General features: G+C 43.5%; 3 protein-coding genes across 3 annotated transcripts; 1 reads left to right on the plus strand and 2 right to left on the minus strand.

Annotated features, from left to right (window-relative positions):
* Positions 1–3886: 3886 nt before the first annotated feature.
* Positions 3887–4829, plus strand: LOC132264717 (multiple coagulation factor deficiency protein 2 homolog). The gene is made up of 4 exons (XM_059765007.1): positions 3887–3964; positions 4034–4195; positions 4264–4493; positions 4578–4829. Exons 2-4 carry the CDS (start codon positions 4053–4055, stop codon positions 4709–4711), a joined length of 507 nt encoding a protein of 168 aa, XP_059620990.1. The 5' UTR covers positions 3887–3964; positions 4034–4052; the 3' UTR covers positions 4712–4829.
* On the minus strand, positions 4792–5646 carry LOC132264883 (uncharacterized). Its single transcript, XM_059765216.1, has 3 exons — positions 5271–5646; positions 5011–5179; positions 4792–4930 (listed from the first exon to the last, which is right to left on the minus strand). Exons 1-3 carry the CDS (start codon positions 5644–5646, stop codon positions 4792–4794), a joined length of 684 nt encoding a protein of 227 aa, XP_059621199.1.
* Positions 5647–7357: 1711 nt separating this feature from the next.
* Positions 7358–10712, minus strand: LOC132264884 (uncharacterized). The gene is made up of 3 exons (XM_059765218.1): positions 10650–10712; positions 7930–10175; positions 7358–7529 (listed from the first exon to the last, which is right to left on the minus strand). Exons 1-3 carry the CDS (start codon positions 10653–10655, stop codon positions 7436–7438), a joined length of 2346 nt encoding a protein of 781 aa, XP_059621201.1. The 5' UTR covers positions 10656–10712; the 3' UTR covers positions 7358–7435.
* Positions 10713–11886: the final 1174 nt, after the last annotated feature.

Genomic DNA, 11886 nt, shown 5'->3' on the forward strand with positions numbered 1-11886 from the left:
TCTCTGCGGTGCGCCGGAGAGAAAAGTGCGCGACGTTGTCGCCCATTTTTCGACCTCACCCAAAAGTGTGCGAAATAATTGGTCTAAGTGATAATTTGCTACGACTAATTTTCACAGCATCCACCGGGTTTTCAGGAAGAAATGGGAGGTGCTATTTTCCGCACGTGCCACAAATTACCATCCTCGTCTCCTGTTTTCAATAGTTTGATGTTTCTGTGGATTTTCCACAAGTTTTTCTCACTAAACGTGAATAAATAAGGGGATTTGTCTAATTGTTGAGCGACGTTCGTGTTTTGAGGATATAAAATTGAGTTTGTACATTGAAGAAAACCAATTGTGATGCACGATTTCTCTCAAATCGTCACTGCGCGATAGTGCGAAAATTTCGCAATTTTCTCTACACTAACCAAGACGAAATGGTTTCTTTCGTGGAAACACAATCATCAGGCTGTGTATTGTTCACATCCAACCTCTATTGCACTTTTCCACATCTAGCATTTTAATTCAATCCAGCGATGTGCCCAGCCAAGAACATGTTCATGTGGAGAGGGTTGAAGGTAGTCTGTGTACTTCTTGCAGCGAATGTGATTCTTTAGTGCGCTTTCCTGATAGTGTTGAGAATAGAAATATTTCTGTTGCTGAAAAGAAAGTCACCCTGCATATATTTTGGGCTTTCTAAGTCCTCATACTCGTCTAAAGATCAGAATATATCTTTATGCTATTTATTTACTGATGTTTTCATTTGCCAACGTCAATATCCGTCACATTTCGAAGGCGCAGCATCGGCAGACGGAGGGTAACTTTGGATGCTGTGAGTGCATCATATGTACATGGAATGAACACTGTAACTACAGACGGGATAAAAGTACAAAAGAATGGACAACTCCGCCCTCCCAATGAGAGTGCCTTGAGGCATACATATGTCGAATTTTGCACCCATATCCCTCACAATGAACATAATTATTATTCCAATCGATTTTGATAATTGAGATGCTCTTGTCTAAAGTGTCTGAATGTGTTGCCACTCGCATGCCCTCCCCCCAGAGAGGCTCGACCATCATTAGTGAGGGTGTTGGGATGCAAGTGATTTTTAATTCACGTGTCTCTCAGCATATAATTCCATGTTGTATTTCAACAACAACAGCAATTATCTCAAATTCATTTTCATCAAATTTCCATCAATTAAAAATTACGCAACGCAACTTAATGGATTTTTCCGCTTTTTGTCTCCGCGCCACTCTCCACTGCGGACTCCACCCTCTGCTGCCCCCTTTTAATCACTGCTCTGTGCGTGAAATATTCATACACGCACCCAAGACGCAATATTTTGGGGTTGCTAACCCCAAAACAAGGATGTCGTCATCACGATGGAAATAATACATGACGCTCAATTGAATTATCGGAAGAAAAGGCAAGGGGACAAAAAAGACGCAGAGTTCCATTGAGTGCCGAAGCAACATCAAACCAAATTAGTTAAAGGCACCATATTCACTTAAATGATACTTAAATCTTGCCTCCATTTCCGCTAAACAATCAAATTGAGAGTGAAAAATGCAATGACCAGAAAGCAAACCGCATTTTTGCGGTGTAGAGTCAGTCAAAAACATTTCATTTTTAGGTAATTTTATTTAATTTCATATGCAAATTGCGAGGCTTTCTCTATCAATATTTGTGACACAATTTTACAATCAATTAATTTGTCTATAATTAATTTATTGTCAAATAGGTTTGTTTCACTGTGGCGCACTCGGCTGGAATATTTCACGAAAAATTCTGACTATGTGTGAAATGTTTTTGGGGCACTTTAAAATGTCCCGTATTTTTCATAAATACTTTTGAATCTTGCTCAATGGAATTTTAATAGAGGAAGCGATTGAAAATTTAATTTTCTAGACTTTTTTTTACTTCCTTTCTGGCTAAAAACTCTTTTAAACAAACATGATAACTCTTAAATTTTAGATATCTGTTACTCAATAAAAAGACCCTATTAATATTTTAGCCTTAAATAGGTTAGTCTTTCATAATTTAATCTCTTAATTATAATTCATTTTTACCATCCGAAGCTTGTATCCTTGCAAATTCTCTCTTTTCGCCCCACATACGTTCGCAATATTCTCTCAGCTCTACTTCTGTAATTGATCTTAAAATGCAGGTTCTGCATGTAGTACGGGCCATCATGTCGTGATGATATAGCATCGATTAGTGGGAAATTGAGATGGTTTCGTCAAGTGTGTTTGTGTCGCATAAAGTGCCAAAAACGTAGCACTAATTTTTCCCCATTTCTACGGAGCTCCGTGCGGGTGAGCTCTATGCGTTACGGAGCAAACTTAAAAGGTTTGCTAGCCAATTACCGACTAAAAGCAACGGATCCCGAGTTCTTGCATATGTGAGCGCGCCGCTGATGGCACACAGGGCTTATCATCGCAGATGGGGCAGGGGCGGGGGCGGGAGGCGGCGAGGAAGTGAGTGGGAGCCATGCCAAGTGGGCGGCGGGTGTCCTGGGGGATGGAGCCAGAGCATGATGGACGATGTTGGATGCCGTGGCGGGTGGGTGGGCTTTTGATGGAGTCGACTGTGGGGAGATCATCGCTGTGTGCTCATACATCCAAGCTCTATGTAGGTCCCCCAACCCATGGCTCTCGGCAGCATTATAACAACAGCAGCACAGCGAGCAGATGAGAACTCATTTTTTCCCGCTTCGTCGCTACATAGAAGATTCTCTCTCCATGGCAGCTCCGGCAAATGGGTACATATATGTACTGCTTCCATTAGTGTATGTATAATGGATGAAGAGTGGATAAAACAGAAAACTTTTTGGTAAAACTTTGGCTTAAAGGTCTTTTTTGTGTGATGTTGCGTTATAGCTTTTGTGTGTTGCGCTGATGTTGTTTTAAAAGACTTTTCGTGGTGAACGTAATGACAGCTTAAGCCTCATCAAAACAAAGGTAATTCAATTAATTTCGCACATGTGTGGAAGGATATGCGGAGTGCCATTCTCGGATAATTCTTCATTCTTTAGATGTCATGTTCGCCAAACAATTTTCCCACACCCTCGCTGTAAAACTCTCACAAAAGATTTCCTCGCGAGAAATCCATTGAACTCATCCCTCAGCCAGTCCCAAGATCAGACAAATGAGAAAGTTTACAATTGATTTATTTCAATTGTAAATTTTTCTCGTGGCCGCAGAATGTTCCGAGAGTTTGGGCATTTGTGTATCCATTACACATTATATTGCAACAAACACCTCGCATCGGGGCTGTTATGCTATATCCTGCTGGAAAGCTTTAATCAATAAAATATCCATCGTATACGCATACGCTGTAGCGACATTTCCGCAGAAATGCTCCCTACATACATAGCACACTGTATACATTTACTATACAGCATTAGAGAGAGGATCCGTGGGCCAGTCTTCCTTTAAGCCGGCTGAAGACGTTGTGCGAAGAGATTTTTTTTATCAAAACGTGAGTAGCCTCTTCGGCCCATTCCGACGCTATCTTAAAGGAGGAATTTAATATCTTTGTAATATAGCAAAATTAAAGCATTTTTGCCATGAAAATTATTTTAATATCTTAATCCAAATAATTACTGCAGCACTTTCTAAGTCAAATGCCTTATTGATTCAGAAACTATTTAAGTAATTTCGTTCATTTTTAAGATATAATTATAGTCAGAAATTTTAATTAACATTTTCATCTTAGAATCTCATCGATTGTCATGTCAATTTTCGGCTTCAATTGACTCTTAGCTGCAGATCACTTTATTAAGTCTAAGTTATTTATTGTTGGAAATTCCCGCCACGATGTCCTTTCTCTACACTGACTTTCATGCCATCTGACAAAATTTCCAATGATTCTCTGGGAATCCCTGCGAATTTCTCCTTCTCGCTTTCCCCTCGTTTTATTGATTATCTGCTGCCTGACAACCGGGAATTTCTGCACGTCAAATTTATGAGCATTCACGGTGAGTCAGTGGCAATTTGTTGGTGGTTTCAAGCTGAAATTTATCTAATTGTGTGCTTTGATAACACAGACAATCACTATGAGACACCATGATTTGGCTGTATGGCGCAATCTTTTTGGCGGTTGGAAGTAATCTGCGGTTGGTGAGCGCGAAAAGGGGTCCGCATCATCCAAGAGGCGAACGTGGGGCGTACAAAGAGAAATTGGATGTGCACCTAACGCACGACGACGAGTAATTCCAAACTTCCGCGGGAGAGAGTCACACTGGAGGTGTTAATGCTGCCTCACTTTCGTTTTCAGGCACATAAAAGAAGACCTAAAGGCGATTAACCTACAACACAAGCAGGTGGAACATATGTCACTGGAGGAGAAACAATTTTATCAGTTCAAATTGCATGACGATGACAATAACGACATGCTGGATGGATTGGAAATCCTCCACAGTGCCAATCAGCATGAAAACACTTTCCATAGGATCGACAGAGACAAGTATTACGATGCCACTGAATATGAGTTACAGCATATTGTCGGTGAGTTAATTGAGACGCTTGGATGATGGTAATCTTGCCACTTGTTCCGTTTTCTCTTTCCTCCCCTTTGACCACCACCTCAAGATATAATTGACACCTTCATGAAAGACGCCGATCTGGATGATGATGGCTTTATCAACTACCAAGAGTACTCAACGGCCCTCAACAGAGTGGAAGTCGACGCTAATCCTGAACCACCTTTATTGGATGATCACTAATGCTTCTCATCTTCATCAGCGTGTCACAGAGTCTACAAGACTATAAATTTTACACTAATTATCTCCATCTCTGAAGTATTTCACTTGGCCGATGTGTTGATGCTCTGCCACGATGAGCATGGATAGACCATTTCGCAAGGTACATTCTCGATTCCCTCCATGGCGGCCCTCTCGAGTCCCTTAAGTATGTGATTGTAGTGAAAATCGTGCTTCAAATCTCTGAAATATAGAGCATTTGATATAAAAAGAGACAATTCACGGATTATTCCCAGTTGGGCAGGCCACAAGATGTGACTTACGGATTGAATATTTCCGACCCCTTGAGAACAGCGTGACCGGCTTTTGCATAATCGAGTGCGCTGTAGGGTGCGAGGCATGCTGCTCGATAGAGACAGCCCTTCTGTCCGGAACCCTCGCTCGCCAGATAGCCCAGCACTAGGGGAACCTCGTCATAGTCCAGAAAGGATTCTGCAAGGGCAATCAATGGGAATTGATTAAGTTCTTGTGACTGCGGAAGTGGAAGTAATTCCGAGGTCTCTCATTTCAAATGTATGTATACTTTCGACACTTCTGGCTCGTCCATAGTATCCTCCTCCTCCTCCGCCACCCCAATGTCCGGTTCCGAGGAGTCCTGCCGAAAAGATGAGTGCCTTCAGGAAGAGCAGTATGAAGAGATTGGTCAGATTGAGACTCAGCACTTGACTATTCCCAGTCGATCGACTCAGCATCTCTTTGGCGAGATTCACAACGATTTGTCCTGTGGGACCGCTTATCAAGCTCTTAGCCTTATCAGTCCAACTGAGGGACGTCTCTGCAGGGGAATTCGATGGTGTCCTGTAATCCAATTCAGCCACATCATTCCCTCCTGGCTGAGCCTTGATGTACTCCACAATGCAGAGGACCACGAAAGCACCACAAACCACCTCAAATTTCATCCTTCCACTCGAGCTCAACTTCAACTGAAGTGCCTCGCATGTGGATGGGTCTTTAAATACGCAAAAAAAGTAACTTCTTGGCAGACAATTGCATTTTCTGGAGTGAGGATGGCTGAAACAATGGTAGCAATTTCATAAGTGATGGCACAGGTTAACCACACCAGAGATCTCCATCCAACACTTATCGCACATTGTGCAGAGTGAAATGCGAGTGCATTGTCTCCGAATTAGTTTCATTTGATTGCCTTGCATCTCTATAGTTCATTCAGGATGACAATTATGTCAATTATAAATGCCATTCTTGTTTTCATTTGAATATCATTCTGGAGATTTGATTAAATGACAGAGGTATTAATTCGTGCGTATCCCATAAAATCAGATTTACGGAGTAATAAAAGTAATAATTGAAGGATTATTGTTCAGAAAAAAAATCCGGCATTGAAATTGGGATCAAAAAAGTCAGAGAGGAATTAATAAAAAGCGAAATGTAGTGATTGCACTATGACTCTCCCTGTTGAATTCGCCTGAAGGTATCAAACATCAAGCAATAAAAGCAAAACAATCAATTAATCCAATCTTTAGAGTTGAAATCAATTTCACTGCTAAAGCTTTCAATTCACTGAGATACTCTTGTTTCAACAATGAAATTGCTCAGCTTTTCAAACCTCATGATATTTAGTGCAAAATTTGATCATTTTACTTTCACTCAATTACGCACGCGTATGAGACTTTTTGTGCGTGTCACCTTTTACTCGACACAATCAATTTCCTGCTGAAATTGGGGAGTTTCACCGCGGAACTCCCGTGTGAACTTCTCAAAAGGGGCAATGCATTAACCACATTCAATTTCATTGTCAAATATTTTATTTGCTTCACACTCAATGGTCATTTCCTAATGCTTCACACTTGCAGACTCTCTTTACGAGTTCTTCTTTCTGGATTTCTTTTCTTCTTTCTAGGGTTCAAGTGAAAGCGAGAAGATAGTTTCTCTTTCACTTGCTACACACGATAAAGTAGAATTATTTAGACAGAATTTCTCTATAGCTTTATTTATTACCTAATTTTAGCTATATTGATATAGATTACTTAAGTATACACGTAAAAAAATGTAGCGTAAGTGTATTTTCCGAAGGAGTCCTCATCATCTTAAATTCTATGTTCAGCGATACATTCTCAAAAAGAGCATACAATAAACTACAATAGAAATGTAATAACTTTAACATTATAGATTAACAATCAACGTGTGATCAATTTCTACATCATAAATATACGAAAGTATTTTACCTTCATGTGAGGGATTTGAAGCGAACATTCAGCGCCATAGACATTTTGCGAAAGGCAAAAGTAATTTTATAAAATATGCTAATAGGTTACAGTAGTAGAATAAATTTAAGAGTGTTTTTTCAGTTACACCTCATTACAATAAATTATCAAATGGCTTTGGATTACAAATAGCATTTCATCTCATACATTTAGTAATGAATTTTCTTTTTCGTCAGCTTGCAAAATTTCTACACTCTTTCTCACTTTCCCACACAGCCTACCGGCGGAACTCTCTCAAAATGATTTGCAAATGTGGATGGGATTTAATGCATAATGAAACCCGGCATGATCATGATCATGATTAATTAAGCTGAGGGGAAAACTGTTTGATGATTCGGGCGTTGAATATGGACGAGATTCTGTAATTTTAAATTCCATCAAAACTACGCATCTCGCTCCACTCTTCGTTGCAACTGGATGTGATGTTATACTGTGTCCTTGTGATCCGCGATCACGCACTATCTCCTTAGCAGTTAAACGCTGTACAGTCCCTTCGACGGATGGCATCAGTCACTTCAGACAAGTGTTTCGAGAGGTTCGTCCCCAAACTTGGATGCATCCTGATGGGCGGCGTGCGGAGAGAGATAAAAGAGAGAAGGTTGTTAGCTGATGGTGCGATCATCGGAGAGGTGCTATGTATATTTATGAAATTAGCGGTGCAACACTAAAATTCTCCGCACGATTGACGATGGTACATGCACTTTTTGCCAATGAATGAACTGAGAGAAAGCCAAGTAGACGCGAGCTTAACATGGCAAACAGTGCGTCGTGCAATCGTGATTATTTGCATAGGAATTCTACCTTCTTTCGCATTTTTACTTTCGCGAGCACCAAGAGTGTTTTTCAATGTCATGAGAAAGCGAAAAACTCGGTCAAAAGTGTCGCTCCGCGCTGAGCGCCCGCAAGAAATTTGAATGTTAGCCCATGAGACTATAAGATGAATATGGTATGTTTACTCACATTTTCAGCAGTGTTTCCATCTTCTTCTCCATGAGTATGATATCGTCTGGCTTTTGCTTGGTCATCACCTCACAAAACACCTTCTTGGCACACTGGGGATTACTCCAGTTTGTCTCACGTATTTGTGCCTCGAAGCGATTCCTCGACCGTGACGGCAGCTCGCTCTCGACACTCTGTAGCAAACTCCCCAGAGATTCCTCTTCGCTGGAGCCGATCGATCTCTTGTGGATGCTGTGCACTCCCTCACTGTGATCTGAGGGCTCCTCCACCAGCACGTAGTATCCGCCATCTGGCAGGCCTTTGTGCTCCAGAATAGGGCTTCCATCCTCTGACCTCCTCAGGAGATTTACGTCTAGAAACCTCCCCATGGCTAAAGCACCCAGGCTCAGAGCTGCTCCGCTGGCCATCAGGCCTAAAGCTGGCAGGAGGGCTGATCCCCCAATTCCCGCTGGTGCGACAATTCCCACCTTGTCCTGTGCCTCTTGCTTGGACGGATTTCCATGGCCGAACCCGAGGTTCTGCGAGATCTTCTGACCCGCCTCGACCAGAGGATCAATGACTGGTTTCGTCATTTGTTGCACAGTCGAGAAACTGTTCTGGAACGTGTTTCTCATCTGCTCGGTGATCTTCATCCAAAAGGGCTGTTCCTTGACTTTCCTCAGGTAGCCATATGTGTAGGGATATGTGGCGGGCTTTCCGTGCATGTACGATCCGTAATCGCCAAAGGGCACGTGGCCAAACTTGCCATTCTTCTCGTAATCACTGTAGTAGTAATCCGTGTTCATAGCTGGTTCTATGGCATAAGGCGAGCGATCACTGTGGATGTCCTTAGTGTAGTAATTCACCTTGACTGGCTTATCTTGAACCGGAACGGACTTGGCCGCTTGAACTCCGAATTCGGGATGAGCGTATTCCAAGACTGGGGATCTGTCGCTCTCACTGGAGCGATTTTTTGGCAAGTACAACTGACTCACGGGGAAGATGGTGTTCCTCTGACTGGTGAGCATTCGCCTCTGGATCGAGTGTGTGTCCGCTTGGCTGCTATCGCCTGGAAACCTAATGGCTTTGCCTGCGAAATAGTCTCTCCTCTGCTCGTGCTCATTGATCCTCTTGATGTACTCAATGAGCTTCGAGTTGGCCACGCGCGAGTTGTCGGTGACAGTGAAAGGTCCTATGCCTCTGGAAGGCAGCTGGCGATTGATCTTCTCGCTGGGGATCTTAGTGCGAAATTGGTAGATCTTCGAATCACCCTTGAGATTGTCCTTCACCGTGAATGGCCCAATACTCTTGGGCTTGGTTTCCGGATCGGAGTTGTGGTAGTAATTGTCTGCCGTCGAGAAGGGCCCGATGCTGCGACGACGCTCCTCGTCTACGCTCTCAGTCTGCGCGTAGACTAACTGACCGATGTCGAAAGCATCCGCTCGTGGAGGCTTATAACCCTTCTCGTAGGGCTGTAATTCACCATTTATCACTCGAGCATTGCGCCACGTTTTAACTTTATCCACTTCATCGTCAGGCATCCTGATTCCGTGCACCACTGAAATTCCGTCTTCACCGACCTCGATCATTGATCGACCACGTTTCACTTTGGCGGCGGAGTCTTTCACATACACTGGCTCTGAGCTTATGAACACGGGAGTGGGCACTTTGCGGGCCTTATTCAGCGTTTTGCTGCTGAGGATTGAGATGTGCACGGCGTCACGGTCATTGTTCTTGGACACGTCAGTTGGTCCAGCGGACGGTGGTTCCATGGTGCCCACGTGCTTGATGAAAGAGTTGATCATGTTGAGCTTTCCCTCCTCCTGCACTGTGGTTGGCTGAGAGAATCTGTACGTCCCGGACTTGAGCAGGAGCTCTGACCGGGGCGACGTGGCCCACCTGGCCTGGTCGCTGGACTCCGCAGTCTGAGACTCAGGCACCTTCCGCAGGATCGTCGAGTGACCTGCCGTAGCGTAGTATCGCCGCCTGGCCTCTTCGCGACTCAGCCCAATTTCTCCATTTGTACTCTGCGGCGGAATGTTGGTGCTCTTGCCATCGCGCTTCTTCACGATGATCGTCGCCACGCCACCATTGTTGGATCGCACATTGATCGTCTCCATGTCATCTGGATTGAGACTCCGCGACACCTTGAGCTGCGTTCTGTGCACTTGAGCTGGTTTTATGACGATTTGCTGCGCCTTGTCCTCAGCGGCCGCCACTGTGCAAATAAGCACAAGAATCCAAACACTCACCTCCACTCTCAGACGCTGTGGCACAGAGAAAGAAGGAAAAAAGCGGAGAATTAGAAGAAATAGAGAGTGAAATGTGGTTAGTTAAAAGCGAATTTCTTTTCAAAACGAGGCGGCCCAAAAGCTTCAGCAATTAATATTTCTGATATCTCAAGCAATTCGCGGTACGGAAACTCTTGTTTTATATCTCTTCTTTTTTCGGCAATTAAATAAAGAAATTTTTCATACATGCCAAATACACTGCGGCGTGTATGAGAAGGTGAAAAGCCAAGCAATTATCGTCCAATGTAACACTTTCGAATTACAATATTAAGGCTTTATTTCGTCGTGTTCATATGGAACATTTTTATTAACTCAGCTGTGTATTAATTTCGTGAGATATCTCACTATTTTCTCTGGTTTGCATTCATTGATTTCCCTCCACCATGTCATGTCTTTCATTGATGATTCTGCACTCTCTATATGCGACCTGGCAATTTGCTATATACTCACCGCCATAATTTTCACGATATGTCTTCGACTTTTCTCTCGCGATATCTCTGGCTTGCTCTCCTGGGGCCCGCGTGAAGAAGGCTCTTCACATTAGTGACACAATATCAGTCTGTCCCAACTTCAGATCATATCAATTCCACCTCGAGCGATTGCACACTATTTGCAGTTGGGAAAATTACCTCAGCGACAGAGCCGTTCAATTTATCAGTGAGGCGTGTTTTGAGACAAAAGCCTGCGAAGAAGAATTGTTGGGTGAGGAGAAGAAAAAAACACTTGTAACATCATGTAGATATTATTAATGTAGGTCAGAATGCGCTGTTTATTACAAGTGCAGTAGTTAAATGAGAAGAAGAAATGCTTTAAAGGCAATTGGGGTGCAACAGCACGCGATTGTGAGATTAGGCTCGAATTTGTTAAGGAGATTTCCTTTGGGGCCGCGGGAAAATTCCTTGGCGCCAGCGTAGGGAATCGTGCACTTCACCACATTCGCCCCTCGAGGGCTTTCCCACAGTGCACAAGAGCACGGCGCGCACTTAATGTCACAGAGTCACAGACAGAGAAAAGGTGCGGTGATGGAAAAACTTGTACGCTATTTGCACAGTTGATTGCAAATAAAAAGTCCTTTACTTTTCTTAGGGGCTGCTTCGGCACTGCGGCAGATGATGTTGTCGCCACGACGATAAATTGAACATTGAATGGGTAAAAACTGGTGGTGTGAAAAAAGGTGAGCAAATCTCGCAGGAGAGTCTCTTGTGCTCCACTCTGCAGCGTTTATTGTTCGGGTGTCAATCACCAACTGAGAAACTGACTGTTTCTCAGACGTATAATTGCCCCCCAAGAAAGTTTTATGTACCGCGCGCGTATTAAATGGGAAGAGTCTGTGAGCTGCACAATTTTCTCTTTTCGTATCACAAATTCCCGAGCTCTTCGCGGGCCTTCTGGTGTTGGTGCCGTTGCGTCTGTGTGTTTGGGGAGCCGTTTTGGCGGGGGGCCCCAAAGTACATCGGTGTTTACACTTTCTTTGGCCACTCCATGGTCATGGTGAAGCCATGAAAAGATAAATGGACTGTGCAAGAGAGCAAGAAAAAAGACCACTGAGAAATGCTGGCTCACCAGCAGAGATTTCCAGGCTCTGCGCTGGACCTGGCTGTATTCTCTGCACCAACACCATCAATCTCTCTGGCGGTCCGCCAGTGTTGGAAAAGAAATGCTGAATTCATGTGGTAAAAGTGAAATG

This window comes from Phlebotomus argentipes, unplaced genomic scaffold, assembly GCF_947086385.1.
Source record: "Phlebotomus argentipes unplaced genomic scaffold, Phlebotomus argentipes genome assembly contig_2, whole genome shotgun sequence".
Lineage (NCBI taxonomy): Eukaryota > Metazoa > Arthropoda > Insecta > Diptera > Psychodidae > Phlebotomus > Phlebotomus argentipes.

Excerpts from the sequence above, each read along its gene's own strand:
- LOC132264717 (XM_059765007.1), top strand. The coding sequence starts at position 4,053 with ATGATTTGGCTGTATGGCGCAATCTTTTTGGCGGTTGGAAGTAATCTG. Across the intron at positions 4,196-4,263 it reads CACCTAACGCACGACGACGA|GCACATAAAAGAAGACCTAA; the intron begins GTAATTCCAAAC and ends TTTCGTTTTCAG. Across the intron at positions 4,494-4,577 it reads TGAGTTACAGCATATTGTCG|ATATAATTGACACCTTCATG; the intron begins GTGAGTTAATTG and ends CACCACCTCAAG.
- LOC132264883 (XM_059765216.1), bottom strand. The coding sequence starts at position 5,646 with ATGAAATTTGAGGTGGTTTGTGGTGCTTTCGTGGTCCTCTGCATTGTG. Across the intron at positions 5,180-5,270 it reads ACGAGCCAGAAGTGTCGAAA|AATCCTTTCTGGACTATGAC; the intron begins GTATACATACAT and ends TTGCCCTTGCAG. Across the intron at positions 4,931-5,010 it reads GGGTCGGAAATATTCAATCC|AGATTTGAAGCACGATTTTC; the intron begins GTAAGTCACATC and ends TCTATATTTCAG.
- LOC132264884 (XM_059765218.1), bottom strand. Across the intron at positions 7,530-7,929 it reads ATGGAAACACTGCTGAAAAT|GATGCATCCAAGTTTGGGGA; the intron begins GTGAGTAAACAT and ends GCCGCCCATCAG.